Source organism: Sphaerodactylus townsendi, linkage group LG11 (genome assembly GCF_021028975.2).
Source record: "Sphaerodactylus townsendi isolate TG3544 linkage group LG11, MPM_Stown_v2.3, whole genome shotgun sequence".
NCBI classification, from domain to species: domain Eukaryota; kingdom Metazoa; phylum Chordata; class Lepidosauria; order Squamata; family Sphaerodactylidae; genus Sphaerodactylus; species Sphaerodactylus townsendi.
Window position 1 is genome coordinate 52,425,546 of NC_059435.1, and position 19,838 is coordinate 52,445,383.

At 41.8% G+C, this 19,838-nt stretch overlaps 1 protein-coding gene across 1 annotated transcript; it reads right to left on the minus strand.

The window, feature by feature from the left end:
- Positions 1 to 1,476: 1,476 nt before the first annotated feature.
- STEAP1 (STEAP family member 1) lies at positions 1,477 to 16,300 on the minus strand. Its single transcript, XM_048511355.1, has 5 exons — positions 16,216 to 16,300; positions 8,246 to 8,345; positions 5,347 to 5,859; positions 3,351 to 3,515; positions 1,477 to 2,428 (listed from the first exon to the last, which is right to left on the minus strand). The coding sequence occupies exons 2-5, from the start codon at positions 8,324 to 8,326 to the stop codon at positions 2,171 to 2,173; spliced, it is 1,017 nt and encodes a 338-aa protein (XP_048367312.1). The 5' UTR covers positions 8,327 to 8,345; positions 16,216 to 16,300; the 3' UTR covers positions 1,477 to 2,170.
- Between the last annotated feature and the right edge of the window lie 3,538 nt (positions 16,301 to 19,838).

A 19,838-nucleotide genomic window follows, 5' to 3' on the forward strand; every position in this document is an offset into this window, starting at 1 on the left:
GCCTAAAGATGAATGATCTGGTCTAGGAAGAATACCTAGTAGACACCTAGGGCTTCTTGAGTACATGACTCAAGAATATATATTTCAGATCAGTACATGTCTGAATTAGGCTCACCAGTCATCAGAAACAAGTAGTGGAAAATAAACTCTTCTTTTCAATTTCCTATGTCATTATTGTTATGTTTTTCAACACAAATCTTTTCCTGAAATGATTTTATATATTAATAAAAACCCGGACCATAAATTGAAAAATGCAAAAAGTGTTTTATTTTGAATGCAGTAAATGTTAGCAAGTGCTTTCTACAAGTTGTTATTTCAGTTCTTATTTACAGTAGCAAATCTATAACTTCAATTCTTTATAAACATACTTCCATTAATCAATTTTGAAAAAGGATATTCCCCAAAACTCAAACATAAATTTGGTTACTCAGTCCTGTAGCCTCAAAACATAACAGAAAACTGCAAGAAAATGCCCAACCAATTTCTCCTTAAAGCTTTTGTGCATATCTGATATTTGTCTGATTAACATTAATTGAGGGGATTAATCAGGTCTCTTGTGGCTGTCCTGCATGATGTCACAACGTGGGTTCCCCAAATGAAGTTGACTGGTTACAGGTTCAAGAATGGCAAAGGAAATTTGCCACATAACTTATTATCTTATGGAGTTCACTGGTACATGACCTAGATGCCTTTGTGTGTGTGTGTGTGTGTGTGTGTGTGTGTGTGTATGCTCTCTCAACTGCTATTTGCTATGTTAACTCAACATTATCTCTATGTACTGAGGCAATATCTTCTGAATACCAGTTGCTGGAGACAAACAAGGTGGCTATTACTTTTGTGTTCTGCTTGTCACACTTTTGTGTTCTGCTGGATAACACAGATCCTGTCTGATCCAGCAAGGTGCTTTGTTCATCAGGAAGAGGTCTGTTTACTGCAAAAAGACTTGTGCTGTTGGAACATCCTCAGGTGTGGCTTAAAGGGAACTCGTGCATGCACAGAAATCCCCACAATTCAGAGAGAGACCATTCTGACGTGCAGAAAGCTGGCAAATACTGGTCTGTTTCTACCATTGCAATGAATGACCAGTTGATCCAGGCAGAACATCTCTCAATCTGTGTCTTAAGTCACAATAGCGGCACCTGCAGGAGTCCCCCCCACTGCCACAGCCATGCAGGAGTCCCCACTGTCAGCGGATCAAACGCGTGATCTGCTGAGGGACTATCCTGATTGGCTGCTGCGTTGTGCTGGGGCGGGATTTTTTATTTTCAAACTGATGGATCCATGTCAGTGCGAGCATGCGCAAAACGACTACGCGGAGACGAAGAAACGGGCGATTAAAGCAAAGCCCTGTTTCTGCGCACTTCCATGTACTCGGATCCACATGGATATGTGTAGTACCTTGTATTGCCTTCTATTCAGTCAATCAGTCAAAACTGGTCCTATGTAGCTTCATATCCACGTGGATCTCTGGTCTGCATTTTTTTTTTAAAAAGGGCTGCGCGCGCATCGTGCACAGCCCACTGTGTCCTGATTGGATGGAAGGCTCCATGTCACTCGCAAGGGTGGGTAGTTTGAATCTGGATTCACCCACCCCCTCAACTTCCCCACCTCTCCAGATTGACCACACGTTTTTTTAAAAGGTCCACTTTCTTCCAGGTTCTTAAAAAACGAGTGGGGGGGGGGGGGCACCGGAAATGGGATGAAAGCGTTTTCAGCTCTGCTGCAATGGGGAGTTCTACTGGAAACCTTGATATTTGGAGTGACGAGCACGCATCTAATAGTGAGTGGGGAATCGACCGGAGTAATAATATGTCTATTATCACAGTTTGCTTGGACTAAACTCAAAAACTTTGGAATTTTGGTGAGAAATTCACAAATGGGAGATTTAACATCACAGATCCACTTCAAATGTTTGCTGAAGTCAGCTGTTAGCCCAAGTGAATTTCTTAGAACAACACTTAAACCAAGGAAGAACATTACTTAATTAGGAGAAAAAGCACACTTACTTTTCCACCTACGCAATGTGATGTTAAGCACACAGATTCGAACATAAACTCCTGTCTAATGGAATAAACTCCCTGTAGTTTATGCATAAGATGACATCCCTGGGTATGATCTTTACATGCTTAGGGGTTGAAAACATTGGCAGCAAAATACAGACACAATTCATCTATAATCTGGAAGCCATCAGTGCCCTGCTTGACATTGTGTTATTATTCCAGCCAGCTCTGATCTTCTGTAGTCTCTTGCTAAGGCATGGAAGAAGGAGGATACTCTTGCAAGCCAAAACCACTATGGGAAGAAGAACAGCTATCATAAATGTAGGAGGAGTATACCACAAGAACTGGCCTATGTCGATCCACTTATTCCACGCAAATACTAGTGCATGAGTGGTGCACAGCAGGAGAGCTAAGTATCCCATCTTGCTCTAGAAAGAAAATATATGACAAGTTAGATTGTTAAGAAATATTGCTGACACAGCCAAACTTGCCTTTCCCCGAGAACAAGCTGGGTTTCCTTCTGAAGCCTGAAGTGCACTACTCAGCAGGTAAGGCTTTTTGCAAGATAGAAATATACATGATTACCTGCTAGTTCTCAGAAATCAAGAGTCAGCTCAAAAGCTAGCAGATCTGGTTATAGTCAACATCAAGGGTTTAATTAAAATCCTCTTTAGAATGCTCAGTGTTGGTGCATATTCACTCCAATGCCAAAATACAGTCAACTCTATATTAATAATATCAGGATCTGCAACTCTGAACTTCAAAGACATATAAGGAGCTTCATACAGCAGACCTGAAGTCTCGTACCGAACTTATGTACTTTCCAAGTTGTACTTTAAGGTACATGGACCCATGCTGATCCTATTCTACAGCAAAATAGCTACAATTATTGAGCTGGAGAAACTGTCTGGCTCATTCCGCACACGCAGAATAATGCACTTTCAAGCTGCTTTCAGGGCTCTTTGAAGCTGTGCAGAATGGCAAAAACAGTTGTGAAAGCAGCTTGAAAGTGCATTATTTTGCGTGTGCGGAATGAGCCTCTGTATCTCAGCTTCCTATATCAGCCCAGATACTAAAAATCTTACTTATAAGTACACCTGCCTGCAGAGAAGGCTCCACCTCCCTCTTAACTCTGCTGGTGGAATGCTTCTATATAAGTAAATGCCTAGGGAACAGAGCATAATCTGATATTTGTGATTTTCCAGTCTTCCAGTGATTTTCTGGAATGTCCAGCATTTAGTTATTTTCCACTGAATCTATCTTTAGTCTGTAGCTGAAAACAAAAGTATGTGCTGTGCCTGCAGGCTACAGTCCCTCCCCAATGATCTACGCAAAATCATTTACATATACCTGAATATAGTGAAACTCTCTCCAAGTCAGTGATTGACTGACTGACGGAATTGATGTAACTGCCAACAGTGCCAAGATAGCAAGGCCCAGAATTCCTAAAGATACATAAATCTCCATTCTCCAAACGTCGTGCTCAATCCAGGCATTTTCCTTTTTCTGCTTTACCTGTGGAAGGCATAATACAGCTAAAGTGACGGAATGATGCTCAGAGGACCCAGTTGTATTTATGATTTAAGGCTGGTTCATAGCAGGTGAATGGAATTCACCATCTTCTGAGTATGGGCTCTGCAAAACAAACCCTCATAGGAGCCAGCAGAAAATACTCACAGCTATTTATCTTATGTTTGGGACATTCTTTTTCAGAGTAAGAACAAACACAGGAAAATCAGCAGGTTGTCTTTATGTACAAGTCAATCCCCCATATGAAACTGAATACAGGCCAGGCCATGTAGAAGTGTACTTGCAGCTTTTACACAACTTGTTAGATGCAAAGGGGGGAAACTGCTTTGCCATGGTATCCTTCTCTTCCTCCTGATTTTTGAGAGTCATGCATTGATTTCAGAGAACTTTGGCCCTTAAGGAGGCTTATTCTAATTCCTTTTTAACTAGATTTCCCAGCAGGTATGACTTAATTTGCCGACGAGAAGAATTCCATCTAATACTACCTTTAGCAGATTGTAATGTACTAAAAGGCAGTATTGAATGATGCTGACCAGCAAGCACTCTTCACACATCTGTCATCCTGCCCGGGCAGCTCAAGACTTTAAAAAACTCACAGGGGTTTTTTTTTCCCACAGGGAACAAGCTGCTATGATTTCAACAGTTCCACATGTGCAACCAAGTGCAAAGCAGGACTAAAAAGAGAATTTTAGTAGGCATAGTTTTCTTTGCCTTTACATGACATTTATCAATATTCTTTGAAAAGGCAGGGACTTTAATCTGATGGGCAACATCCACAGAGAAAAGGAGAGAGTAATTTTCACCAGTTCTTCCTTTCCCACTATAGACCTTGGAACTCCTGCTTCATGGTTGTCTCTGAGGGATGCAAGAAAGTCATACTGTACTGACAGATTTTGATCAGCTCTTATTTTTGGCAGGATCTTGAAAACCTTACAGGGTTACCATCAGTCAGTTGTGACTTGACAGTACACATGCATAAACACAAGCTGTACTTCATACCATTAGTTGTCAGTTCATATCTATTTATAAATGTTAATGTCTTTTTCTACAGTTTAAAAAAATACAACTGAATGTATGTGCTAACAGCAATCACCAAATGTTGCAACCATTTCCACCACAAGTTAATTATGCAATGTTTGAAGGGGAAAAAGGCCTTCCTATTGTTTGTTCTGAACTTACAAGTTTTATAAATGGCATCCTGAAAATAGGTCACAAACTGACATCCTAGAACTCTCAAAGCAGCTTTTAGGCTGTATCTTTTTAAAGGGTAGAACATGTTCTCACACTGCCATTTGGGAATGAACTACAGAAAGCATACTGGGTGGTTTTCTCCTCCCTTCTCCAAAACAGCACAGATTTTTTTTCCTGCTCTCCTCCTCAAAAGGCAGGTTTGTGATGGCTCTTTTTGAATATCAAGTTTACATTATGCAAGGCCACATTCCCAATCAAACCGATTGCCCAGGGCCAGAGTGTTATTTTGTAAGTTTCCTCTAGCTGGAGGAAATAATTTATAAGCAGGTATTTGCAGTAGTCACAAACTAATCTTCAGAACCCAACTGAACAAATGTTAACCCAGCAGGTGCAAAACAAATCACATGTACTCATAATGTTGCAGGGACTTTTCTCATTTTTGTACAAGTGACTTTGCTATTTTTAAAAGAAGTTTTATTTGATCTCTCCACATTGTTATAGTTTTATGAGCTTCTATCATAGCACACTTCTTTCCTCCCAAATAAACACTAACAAACAGATAAAAGTGACTAGAACTGGTCACAGTATTCCACAAGTAGTATGAATGCAGAGTGTTCAGCCATACCTGTTGATATGCCCAGTTCAAAAGCTTGTATCGATAAGATCTCCTCATCGGATAGCACAAACTGTAGCATGCGTGCATTGACACAAAAAAGAAGCCAAGAAGTCCAAACTGTTTTCTTGATAACATCCATCTATCCAACCACTGTGGAAAGCGTCTGTATTTGGTTCCATAATGGAGCTGAAAACCTGCAGCCAGTATTCCGGGCAAATAAACTAAAGCCAAAAGGGTGATTGAAACAACAGGTAAGACTTTGTTTATAACCAGGATTGGAATTTTATAAAATACATTTTCTTGAGCAGTTACAAAAGGATGGATGACGTCTCTTAGAAAAGTGTAGGCAAAGGTCAACAAAGATAATATCAGTGCTGTCTTCATTGGCAAATGCCATTCAGGGAAAAGATCATATTTACAGTTGTCGTTGGGAGGAGATTCGAACTCATAGATGTAGAGTCTTTGATGTAAATTGGGAAAAGCAGCTGCTTCAGGTGTGTCAGTAAGTTGTAAATCCATAATCTGAAAAGGAGAAGAGAATACGTAAACCTGAGAAGTACTTGTCAGTATTGGTAAATCCTGGCATTGTTGCCTTTTGTAGACCCATGGAACATATTCTATTTCAAACCATTTCAGATAGCGTGTAAGGTTTCAAGCCTAAGGAAGTTGGTCTCATAACTGTGGATGAACTGAAGAAGCTTAAGATTCAATTTCAGATTCCCTATTGAATCATGATTTTCAACATGGATTTCTATTTCATGAAGTTGCCGCCTCTAAAGATTTCTTCATCATAATCTTGATGAAGAAATATGCAGCTTTAAAAAAACAAGCGGAAACATGACACTATTAAAATAGCACATTATAACTGGGAATGGAATCTCAAGACCTTCGAACACAAAGCTTTGCTTACAACAACTCAAAAGACAGCATCTGATGAAGAGAGCTCTGAACTCATAAAAGCTTGTGACAGAATAAACTGTTAGTTTATATACCGGGGGAGGGCGGTATATAAATATAATAAATAAATAAATGGTCTTTAAATTGTCACCAAACTCTTTTTAGCAAGACATAATAATTTCAGTTTTATTGACTGTAAAATTAAAAGTCTGAGTGGTCTAGACATAGATGTATCAACAAATACAGAAGTACCACAAGAGAACACAGAATTGATTTTTCCCAGAGCTACTTAATCTACTTATCGCTTCTAGTCACAAAATGGCTGCTTGTCGGTGAAGCCAGTCACAAAATGGCAGCTTGTACAATTGTTACAGTGTTTTAGAGCAGGTCAGTAGTGCTTGAATGGGGAAACCTTTCCTCTGCTGTTTTCTCAAAGCAAGCCACCACTCCCAAATTATAACTTGCCATGCAGGGGAAAATATAGTTAGCTGTCAATTTTCTCTGGAATAGGCAACAAGCACCTTTGATACATAGGGAAAGAGGAGTCAATGAGATACTTCTTTCCCTTTCAGGGCATGTGTGTTCAGAAAGCATTGCATGCATTAAGAAAGACTGGTTGAACTCCTGGCAAAATCTTCATTCACTTTTAACATGAGCTAAGCATACATACAAAACAATACTATTGTTACTACTACTAATACTGTATTTCCATGTCTCAAAGCACTTTTCATACATTCTCAGAAACCTTTACAATAGTCCCAAGAGGTAGGTCAGCTTTATTATTGCCGTGGTATATATGAGGGCAAAAGGAAACTTAGACAGATATAGTTTAGTTAATTTAACAGTCTGAATTTATGACTAAATAGAGGTTTTTACTAGGGATTTGTGGCTCTGGTTCTTAACCACTATACTCTACCAGATTAGCATTTTAGGGGAGTATTCCTATTGAAGCCTTACGAATCGATCAAAATCATTAGAATGGCATGAATTTCACATTGAATTTTTTTACTCCTATAACCCACCATTTCTGGCATCAAATTAGTAACTAAATGAACAGCAATTCTATTTTAACAAGAACTCCACCTATACAGTATAGGCCACATGACCACATCAGTATACAGTACACATGTAGCCCAAACAGACATCGGGGACTGTCTGGGGACTGTTTCAACTCAGCAAAAATGCATGTAGGAGGCTTAAGTTCCTTTTTCTACATGCTGAATACCTATTCTTTCCAGTATCAGAGGATCATGCCTATTATATTAGGTGCAGCGCAACATAGGCAGGGCAATGCTGCTGCAGTCATCTTTCTTGTAGGCTTCTTAGGAGCACTTGGCTGGACACTGCGTGTCAGACGCTGGACTCGATGGTCCTTGGTTGGATCCAGCATGGCTTTACTTATGTTCACAATGTCCTTAGGACAGAGATGAAGACTGACACATGGAAGATGTGACCTGCGCCTGGGCCCTCTGAGGGAAAGGGGAACAAGTGAAAGAACTCCATGCCCACAATTCCAAGTCACCCACTATCCTTCTTCTTAGATATTTGATGGAGATTCTGTTTTTCAGAGTCAGGTGTTCACTGAGCATTTGATTTTGTTCTCCATTTGAAGAATTGTCAGAGTTCCTTCAGTTATTTCTGCCTTGCTTGCTTTTAACTCTCCTCCCAGCTACGTTGCTTTTCTTGATCCTGCCATCTCGGCTCTCCAGTGACCCTTGCTTCCTTCCATTTCACACTCCTAGTACCACACCATTTTTGCCTCTTCATAGGTTTGCCCCCGGTGCCTTGGTCAGCTGCCCTGATCAAGGAAAAGGTGCCAATCCCAATAAGAAACATCATAGCAATTGGAGAAAGCAGATAAGGAGTCCCAAGGGTAAAAGTAGTCTCTTTGTGTTTGACTACCCAACCCAAGGGAGTATGTGGCAAAAGAAGGTGTTTAATTGTATTTGTTCAGCTACCAAAATGCTTAAAGCCAGACTAGCACATGCAGACACTTAAAAACATGACTTACCAAACTGTTGCAATTCTTCCTGTCTGCTTCAGGCTTTATCTTCTGATCTCCATCCCCATCCATATTGTCAGCCAATCCCATTCTCTATTTCAAAGCAAATCTACAAAATAATTTCAGGTGACTTTTTAATTCCTCATACTGGAACAAGCACATGACCAATTTCTTAGAAAGACACATATATTGAAATGAGTGTTTGGTTTGCTACTGAATTTTACAAAAAGAAAATTCCTCATGTGAGATGAGTAAACTATAGCCCCTTGATGTTCTTTGTAAATTCAGAAAGCATTACAGCTGTAATATCCTGAAATGAACATTTCCCTCACAGTTCTCCTTTCTGTGCCTTTACTGAGTTCAAAAATGTATACTTTTAGAATATTATTCCAGCCTTTTTAGTGTGTTTCTGTGATTCATGGCATCTATATAGTCTTGCTCAGTCCCAAATTTTGACTTCAAAATGTATGTGATTTATAAATATGTAGTTATTAAATTGAGCAAAGATTTAATCCCTTGCATAGCTTATTTGTGATAGGGCTCAATAAACAAATTTGCGTGCTAAATTTACTTTAGTTTGCACAAAACACTGTGAAAAAGTAGTTGTAAAAAGAAAATATTTTTCTATTGAACTGCAAGTGAAATGAACACACTGCAAGTGAAATGAATTAAATGGGATGTTGACTGAAGGGACATTTACAGGTTTTAAACCATCTTCTTAATATGAGCATAAAATGCAAATTACAACATATCACAAATAGAAATTGCAGGAGCCGAAGAGATATCTTGCAATAGGTCCCTGTGCATAGATTCAGTTTTTTAGGCAAGCATCAAATGCAGACTTATGGCCAGATATTTTGTCAAAATATGGTCTTGTCTCACTCCAGACTGATGTGGAGAGTCAAAATCACATGATTATTATGACTAAAGAAACTTTCAAGGGCTCCCTGTTCTTTATTGACAGCAGTTAAGCCTGTAGTGTTCTGGCATTCTATGTGAAAACGTAGATTCCAGCAAATATTTGCTAGGCAGCTAAAAACACAGTTCCAGCATTCAATAGAAGTAGTTGCTTCACTTCGTCTCAGGGGTGTCGATCTAGATCGGGATGCCAAAAGTGAACCTATTAACGCTGGTGGTTCAGACTCTTCAATATTTATTTTGGCGTTTGCAGTGCGACAGACACCACATGGTCACTGCCTGGAGGTTTACAAACATTTCCAAATGATAGAGATGGAAAGATAAAGACCAGGGAATGCACAGGGAAAGAGTGAAGTCATTAACTCAAAGGCAAGAAAGATAAGGGAAGGAGGGCTTTTATTAGACACTAGAGTTACTGCTTGAAGAACATTTCTAAGGTTGCAGCTTTACATATGCTGAAGTAAACACATGTACGTGCTCCTCAGTTCAGTGAAACTTATTTTATAGTAAACATGCAACAGTTCAATCCTCTTCAGTCTAAGGTTGCAACTCTGTGCAAACTGATGGGGTGTAAACACAATCAAACACAATGGAGCTGATTTCTCAATAAATATTCCCATGATCAGATTGCCAGTGAGTCAGAACTTCGCGAATTTAATTTTTTCTATTTATTTATGTTATTTATAGTCCGCCTTTAGCAAGGATAGAAACAACTGTCAGCTTTTGGTTCAAGATAGTAAGATACCTGTGGGAGTGCCTGTGTAGTTCAGGCATGTTGATTTAAAAAAGTTTACTACTGGAACACCCAAATTTCTGTTCATCAAGAGAATTCGTCAAGAGAATTTCCACCCTCCACCTGAAAGTTTTCACATCTCTGCTGTTATTTCCTTCATAAAAAAACCTATGCAAAATTAATTTTCTAGAACTCGTGTGTGTGTGTGTAAGCCACAACTTATGGCAAATGCCAGAGTTTTCAAGGTAAAAAATGGGCAGAGTTGGTTTGCCATTTCCTTAATTGCCTTGGTGTACCTCAGTGTTAATCATGGAGGGGCTGAAGATTTGTGACTAACTGCTACATACTCAAAATATATATGTCCAATTTTTCCTTTGGACGTTTTGTTAAAAAGTCACAAATATTCCAGAGCTCATGTTCTCAATGGTTTGATGAAAGTCAATGAAATATGGGGTTTTCAATTTCCACATAATTTTTCATAGGACAGATTACAAGCACATTTGTGCTAGTTAAAGGCTGCTTCCACATGAGGGGTTTTGTGGTGGTGGAAAGTGCTATCAAGTCACAGCTGACTTATGGCTGTTGGAAGTGAAGGACTGTACGCTGATTCCTGCCTCAGAGACAGAGGGGGTCTTACAAGTAAGTCAGATAGATAGAGAGGGTCAAGGCAATGACAACTTCTCTTTACCATACTGACACTATCCCTTTGGTGTGTAGACTGATACTCTTAGGGACTTCCTTCCTGCTTCTCCTCCTCCTCCTCTCCACACCATCCTTACCCTCACCTTCTATCTTGCACCATGTATACAGAGGGATGCAGACTGCATCCATACCAGATAGATTAGAATAGAGAACCAACCTCTTCACTTTTCTATCCTCAGTGGAGTTTACTAATAAAGACTCCTCTTCTTAGCTAGAAACTATGAAATGACTCAGACTTTTATTTGTGCCTATGCACACATGCACACACACATCTCTCTGCTGTGCTATGCCTCTGTGCACTCTGCTTATAATACAAAGGTATCCCTTATCAGAGAGATTACCATCAATGGCAACCTCATAGGGTTTTCAAGGCAAGAGATATTCAGAGGTAGGTTTGCCATTGCCTGCCTTGGAATGGGCTAAAAAAGTTATAAGAGGACTGTGACTGGCCCAAGGTCACCCAGAGAGCTTCATGTGGAGAAGTGGGGAACTGAACCCAGATTTCCAGATTTGAGTCCACTGCTCTTAACTACTACCTCACATTGGCTCTGGAATGCAGGAAACCTCTGGAATGTAATGGAGGCTTCTACATGACTACTATGCTCTGGACATCCCTCCCCACAATGTGTTGCTTTAAAGCACTCCTCCCTTCCAGCTGAGCAGTGTAGTGAACCTCAGCTAGTAGGGGGAAGGGAATTGCTGCACCTCAGCCCCCAATTGCACTTCCTGTCATGTGATTACTTGTACACAGATAATATAGAAAAAGGGTGGATGTGTGGGATTGTGGGAGCAGTGAGTAAGGTGGATGTCATTACCGTGTCTTCTAAAATTTCCTGCAGCCATTACCACTGCAGTGGTGGGGCATTTCTGCCACTTCCATGTATAATAATGCTAGCCTTGTCTCATCAAATCTCAGAAGCCAAACAGGGTCATCCTTTACAATGGAATGGCAATTCCCTCACGAAAAATGGCTGTTGCTTGTCCTGGACGTGAAGGGGCAGACTACAATGCAGTAGAAAAGCCAGCTATCTGGGGAGAAGGAACCTAAGGGATATAGTGAGCAAGAAAAAAGGGGTGAGGTTTGTTTTTTTTGGTTGCATCATTTTTAGGAGGTTTTTTTTTGGTTCCTTTTAGTTGTGAAATCCCATCGCAAGGAAATGGTGCAAAAGTATCCCAATGCCACAGTGCAACCAATTCAAAGCAAGCCTCTAAAGCTAAAGTTGTTTTTGGCATACAACAGTTGAAACTCCCACTCTCCCCATTTTGTTTTTAGGCTGCTCAGAAGTGTTCCATTTTGGTAAAAAAGGTAAGAAAAATGAAGGTTTTGTTGGCTCCTCCCAACACAGAAGGCTAATATCACTCAGTAGTTTTCCTTTTCGAAAACCAAAGGAAATAAAAACAAACTTTGGCTGAAAAGAGGAACTAAGCAGCGTTCTAAACAGAGCTGCAATTTCCATGTGCTGGACATATCACTGCTTAGGATTGCACTATAAGACTCCCAAACAGACATTAAGTGAAGGCTGCCACCATTGCTTCTGCAAAAAAACAAGAGAAAGAGAAATACAGTGGAGCTGAATGGGAAAAAAAAACCAAGGAGAAACCTACTGCACCACGGCAACTGACATATATTAAGCTGTGCCATAAATTTAATATGGTGCTAATGTCTATGTCAAATCGCATGCTACAATACGTCTATAACAGTAAAACAGATGAGCACAACAGAGGTATCACACAAAACACCTAACAAGACACACGCAACATATGAATAGCACATGTCACAAAGACAAAGGTATGGGAAGAACCTGTAATATCTGATATAATCAAAAGATGGCATATGCAAAATAGCTAGCCAATTTTACAGCAAAGAATTTAAATAAAGTAAGTGCAAACTTTTGAAGAGTCTTCCCAATCTTCTTACATCGTGCAAATCATACCACATATCCCAAAGCATATCATAGAGTTCAATGAATGAGACGGGAATTCCGGAAAAGTGCCTGTTTTGCCAAGGCTTGTTCACTCCAAAAAGATAAAAGGATGCAGGTTCTATTCTGAGACTCTTAAAGCAAAAAAGTTCCTTAATGTGTAGTTAGATACCAAAACTGTGTGTGTAAAGTGCTGTCAAGTCACAGCCAACTTGCGTTGACCTCAGCAAGGGGCTTTCAAGGCAAGTGAGTAAGCAGAGGTGGGCTGCCATAGCCTTGCTCTGCGGAAACTGCCATGTATGTGTCCCTTCCAAGTACTGACTCTGCTTAACTTCTGAGATCTGGGGAGATTGGGTTATACCGTGTTGCCTTCCTTCCCCATGGAAATAGTGACATGCCCATCTGAAGCAATACCGATCTGGAAAAACGAGCTAGCAGCAAAGAAAACATACCTGCTGAAAATCCAAATGACAAGCTGTCTGACTGTAAAATCACATACCTTATCATTCATAGGGCCTGGAACTTAAATTGTAACTTCCACGTGTTTTATAAGCATAAGTGAAATGGTTTCAAATTAAAATAAAATAACATATTTTACAGAATTTAAGTCGGCACATCTACAGGACTTCCAATGGATGTTGAGAATGGGGCATAGACTCTTGTGTTGCGAACATAATTTGACTAGCGAGGAATCGTAGATATTACGTGATTATGAAATTGGCCTAATTTAAAAATAAAAGTATGCTCTCTGAGGTGTTTAGTAATTGTATTTTGAAATTTTTTATGGAACTCAGAATATGCGTACATTCACTGTTCCTTAGATTTGGCCTTATAAATTCTGATGACCTTGGTAAAGCATTAAATAGCATTTATACACATGTATACATCTGTCATCACATCAAACCTCATGGATTCTGGGTTGGCCTGCTGTAGCTGGCTCTCTCTATCTCAGAACCACTGCTCAAGTACCCATCTCAAAGACGGTATCCAGTTTGGGGATCCTCTTGCCTTACGTCTCTAAGGCTCATTCCGCATACGCAAAATAATTCACTTTCAAGCTGCTTTCACAACTGTTTTTGCCATTCCGCACAGCTTCAAAGAGCCCTGAAAGCAGCTTGAAAGTGCATTATTCTGCGTGTGCGGAATGAGCCTAAGTCTTTCACCTCTTCTTTTCCCCTGCTGTTTCTGCCCTCTTCCTTCGGCAGATGAAGTAAAAGCATAGCTTTGTTCTTATGCTAGTTTAGATGTTAGAGAATGAGAGAACTACAAGTTCTGTGTGTCCTCGGTTCAATGCCAGGAAGAGAATTAATCATATTTTGTGGCCTTCTGCTTCAACAATTCTGTTTTGAGCACATCCATTTTCCTTACAAGAGCTCTTAGAATTGTTTCCCATTTTTTATAGCTGGATGGAAAAATTTATCTGTGAAGTGTGGGACACTGCTTTGGAAGATCAATTAAGGATAATTAGTTTCTATCAACAATATTAAAATATTTTTGTGGAAAGAACTATGTTGTCATTTTAAAAAGTCTGCAGTAACATGTAGATGGATATCATTTCAAAAAGGTTTTCACAAGAGGAGATTTATTTCAATAAGTCAGACTAACAAGATGGAATACTTGAAGCTCCATTCACTGAAGTTGAAGAGGCCACCTCAACATATACACAGCAGATACAGCTGCAGTATATACATTGGTGTTACACCAGTGTGTCTCACAGCAAGTACTAAACACATACAGACATTTTAAAAGCTCTTTCATACAATCTCTGTTCATATGCTACATTGAACCCACACATAGCCTGCATGTAAATGCATACACTTGTTTTTAAGGAACGGTCAGAATACAACCATGGACCAGTACCAGGATAAATGTGGAGCTTCAATTATATGTTCAGCTGAACATGCATAGAATGTTCCTATTGGAGATTTAATTGGCTGAGCAGTTTTTTTGTGTTTTTTTTGGAAATGTTGCTTTGGCTGCAGCTGCCACCACAGCACAAGGATTTGCACTGTTATTAAAGTTAAATTAGGCCAATGTGGCAATCATTTTGTGGCTGGCTCCGCTTCCTACAGCAGCCATTTTGTGGCAGCCATTTTGTTGCTAAGTCAGAATGCTGTGTCAGAATTTGAAATGCGCCCAAAGACTCAAAAAGGTTGGGGACTCCTGGTATAAGCTTTCGAAAGTCAAAGCACCCTTTATCAAACATGAGCAGAAATGGGGATCTCGCAGTCCTTTTACTCTAGTCAGAATGTGAAATGAATATCATTCAGAATGTTTGCAAAGGATGCAAAGGTACCATGTATATCATAACCAGCTTGGCTAGAGCAGAGGGGATATGCTTGGAGGAAGGAAATTAACATCTCTGGTGAGAATGAACATACATGTCTGTGTGTGAGGGGTGTGACTCAACAGCAGCAATCTCTGCTCTGACACAGGGAGGGGCGGAGTGAGGGGGAACTGCGCCTGGGGCATTCACGCGCCCTGTGCCCAGTGGTGGGATTCAGCAGGTTTGCACCACTTCGGTAGAACTGGTTGTTAAAATGGTGCTTGTAAACAGCCAGTTGTTAAATTATTTGAATCTCATTGTTGGAACCAATTGTTACATTATTTGGATCCCACCACTGCCTGCGCCCCTGCTGCAGCAGCGCCTGGTGCCTGTCCTGGAACACCCCTGCGCTGGCGCGCACCCGGAACGCCCCCTCTTCCCCCGTTGGCAGTATGCCACTGGACACAGGCAAGTTTCCTGGGATGCATGAAAGAGTTCTAAACAGACTTAGGCAGACACATCCCTGCACAATGGCAATCTGTGAAAAAGCAGCATTCCCTGTTGTGTGGAAAGAACCCTCAACTGCACATGCTTCCCAAGGAAGGCACCCACAATAACAGGGTTGTTAACCTCCAGGTGGTGGCAAGAGATCTCCAGGGAACAGAAGTCAGTTCCCTTGGAGGAAATGGCCTCTTTGGAAAGCGGACTCTATGGATCATACCCCACTGAAGTTCCTTCCCTCCCCAACATCTCCAGGTATTTCCCAACCCGGAGCTGGCAACCCTACCTCTGTGACGCCCCACCCCCTCGGCACGTTCAGCCTCCAAGGCTACGCTGCCTGAATGAAGGGCACACCTTTGCAGTTGGATCTGGGAACTCTCGCTCCTGCCAGCAATGTGCACAACCGTGCTTGATGCAGAAAGCTATCAGCTGGTCCGAGAGCCACCAGTTGCCGATGGGGGGCGTTCATTCATACAACGAATAAAAGTCCCAGCGGGACTGAATGCAAATTTTGCGGAGCCCGCTCAAGGTTGAAGCACGCAAAGCTTAACCAAACAAGGTCTTGCTTGCCGGTAAGTCTCCGGGACAAAAACCCGTCTGTTGCAATGCTTGTCCATTTCGTGCCGTATGACGTAGCCAGACACGTCACGGGCTCGCGCTCGTCTGATCGAGACCACCTTTCTTGCGCCGCCGGTGTGGGGCGTGCGCGTGTGATGGCGGTGTGGTGCTCAAGCAAGCCACATCATTGCCACGACTCCAGGACAGGCGAGGGAAGGGCAGCCGAACGGGAGCCTGCAATTAAGCTGTCCGGAGAGCTGCGGAGCCGTTTCGCAGCCACCCCGTGGCTCGTCTGAGCTCAGCAAACATGCTCACATCCGACCGCCACTCCCAAAGCACCGGTCAGGAAGCCGGAGAGATCCCGGAGAGATCTACTTACAACTTTGCTTTCCTTCTTTCCTCCCTTCTCGCGGGCCAGACCGGCGTCTCCTTTCAGCCCCTGCAGGTCTGGCCGCTCGGCATGCAGCCACCCGGCCCGCCCCGCCCCTCGCAGCTCCGCCTTCAGCATCCCTCTTGCCTCGCTTTCTCCTCCTTCCCTCTGGCCCGGGGGACAACGGTATGGATTTAGGCCAGGATTGAGACAGGGCTCTCCTTTAGAGAAAACCAAGCACCCGCCTGTCTGTCACTCACATTTTATTATTTGTTTGTCCCACGGCCACACACGTGGGTTTTTTTTTTGCCTCTTTTAAATTCTCACAACAGCCCTGCGAGGTAGAATAGGCTGAGATTGTCTCAAGTGACCCGCAAGCTTCAAAGACGATTTAGGAGAATTGGTCTCAGGTCTTCCCAACCCTGGTGTAATATTTTAACCACTACACAGCACTGTCTTCGAACAAGGAGTATTTGCTCTGACACAAGGAGGGACAGAGTGAGGGGGAACTGCACCGGGGCACGCGAGCACCCTGCTTAGAGTATCTATTGTTTCACAACGAAGGGGTGCCTAACTGTGTTTATGCACTATTAAAAGGAGTGAACATGCAAAGATTACAATAGTGCATACTCATCTGGGGGTAAATACTGCTAAATACACTAGAACTTGGAAGTAAACATTCATTTGCTTACTTATTCATATACTTACTCCATACTTATGCTTACTTATTCATATACTTACTCCATATATGTATGCCAAAGGCACAAAGCTCTACGGAACATAAAAATAAATGTGTAATATTTTTAAAGACCAACACATTTGTTGTGGTACAAGGGAGCTAGAGCCCACTTGGCCAGTATGAACTGAAACATGCAAACACACAGAGGTAGAAACAACTGAACAACAACAAGCTTTTGTAGACAAAAGTCCACTTCATCAGATGCAGGGAGTGAATCCTTAGTCCTTATGCATGCTCACACGTTTGGGGCAGGGAGAAGAATTGTGAAGTTGAAAGTTCATGAAACATACATGGTGCCATCTGTATTCAAAAGTATACAAGATAAAAATGACTTCTGGCAACAGCTGCATCTTGTGGATAATACAGCATCCTCAGCAGTGCAAACCTATGTAGAGTTACTTCAACTGAAGTCTGTTGAAATCTTTGGGTTTTGATTGGAGTAACTGTAGAGGACTGCAGTCCTTGTTATGCTAAGCTACTTGAACACATACAATGCATGAGAAATTAGTTGCATCTATTTCAGGCCTAGTTAATACCGTGAAATCTGTTATAGGTACAGGTGCAGTTTATTGTCTATGGCTAAAGGCCATTACAATCAAATTGTCTCTTAAAAGTGGCTCTGCTGAAGAATGATGGTGACTTCCAATTCTGCAGTAAGAACCTCCTGGTAGATTGGAATGGTTTTCTTTGGGTTCCCAAGTATTGCAATTTTTGATGTGAAATTTGAATGCATTTATAGTTTTGCACAGTTAAGCAGAGGCTGAGTAATCACCAGCTATAGCCATCGTGAGCTGGCACCATTCTGATCTTTACTTCTGCATTTTGTGAGGAAAGGTGATGCACATACATGATGTAGACATATCCCTGCACAACAGCAAACTTTGGAAAGCAGGATTCCTTGTTGTATGGAAGGAGCCCTCAACTGTGCATGAAAGATCTGCACATGCATATTTTACAAACTGTACCTACCTTGCAGTTTTTGGCCTTTAACCTCATTGTTTGCAATCCCCCTTCCCCCACATACACACCCAGACCACAAACCAGTGATTTAGGATTTGCTTGATGCACCTGATGAAATCACCTCTAGCTTATATGACATAATTAGGGTTGTCTGCTCTTCCTTCAACATAGTTTTAGTGAGTAGAAATGGACAACTTAATTTTTTCAGAGCATAAATAATATCATCTGATAACTGCTGCAGATACAACTGCTATTAAAAGAACAGCTAGAGGACACAGTTTAAAAGCTGACAATCTGGAGATAATAAATCTTTTAAGGTAACATGAGACTCATTTTTTGGTTTTGCTGCAACAAACTAATGTGACTATCCTCTGTGTTCCAGAGGGTAATTGTGTTGCTGGTCTGCAGTAGAACTAGTTTTGAGTCCAGTAGCACCTTAGGAGTCAACAAGATTTTCAGAGTGTAAGCTTTTGAGAGCCAACCAGTGGCGTACCTAGGCAAACTGGAGCCCTGGGCAAAACCTGAGTTTCATGCCCCCCCCCACAACAACAACCTTTATTAGGCATTGAAAGAATAAAAGAAAGAAAGAAAGAAAACAAGCATTGGCAGGAAGGGGGTGGATTTAAAAGGAGAATCTGGGGAAATTTAGGGTGTGCCTGCTGTCAGGGGTGCAATTATTAAGATAGCAGCACCAAAATTTCAGAGTATCTTCATGTATCCCTACTGATGATAATTACCCAGGTTTGCGAAGTTTGGTTCAGTCTCAAAGTTATGGACCCCTTGTGCTGTAGCCCCCCCATCTCCTGTTAATAGTTCCCATTGCTCAATGGGGGATGGGGACACTCTCTATGGGAGTCCATAACTTTGGACTCCCTAAACCAAACCTTACCAAACTTGGGTGATATCATCAGGATAGTCTCCTGAAAAATCCCTGAAATTTTGGTGTTGCTAGGCTAAAAACTGCGCCTCCTGCAGGCCAAAAACAGAAAAAACACTGAAAATTCAAAAAAATCCCACCTGCATTTTTGGTGCCCCCCACAAGGTGGCGTCCTGGGCAACTGCCCACTTTGCCCAATGGGAGGAACGCCTCTGGAGCCAACATTTCCTTTGTTAGACCATCAAAATCTTATTGGTCTCTAAGAGTAAAATCTAGCTCTTCTAATCTCTGCATATACACATGTGTCTGTTAGCAAAGTGTATTTTCCTGCCACATAACCTCAAATGTTTTCAAGAGTGGGCATTTGGATCTTGCTGATTCTCCATCCAGCTCCTCCACACTGAAATTTGACAGGATGCTCTTTATGCTGGAGTCAAGAACGGTAGGTATAGATTTTTTATTGGGTGGGTTCGGGAGGAGGGGCCATGCCTCCACCTGTCCCTGGGGGCATGGCCACACCACCCCAAGCCCACCCCTGACCTCAGTGCTTATAAAAGCAGTTCTCCAAGGCCAGGGATGGCAGACTCCCTTGCCTTGTCCATCCTACACCCGCTATGGCTGCGCTCCCAGCCAGCAGCCCCTTCTGCCCTCCCCTCCGGGCAGAGGTGTAGCTAGGGAAAATGGAGCCTGATGCAAAATCTGAGTTTTGTGGCCACCCCCATGGGCGGCTGCTATGATGCTGTAATCCACTCCCAAACAGCATCATTTTCAATGGTGTTTAAACTAGGGAGCCCAGATTCTCCTTTTAAATCCTACCCTGAAACAGCATCACTTCCAATTTGTTTACTGGGGACCTTAGATTCTCCCTTTAAATGCATGCCAAAGGGGGTGGATTTAATAGGAGAATCTGGGGAAATTTGGGGGGTACCTGCTGCCAGGGGTGCAATTGTTAAGCTAGCAGCACCAAACTTTCAGGGTATCTTTAGGAGGCTCTCCTGATGATACCACCCAGGTTTGGTGAAGTTTGGTTCAGGGGGTCCAAAGTTATGGCCCCTC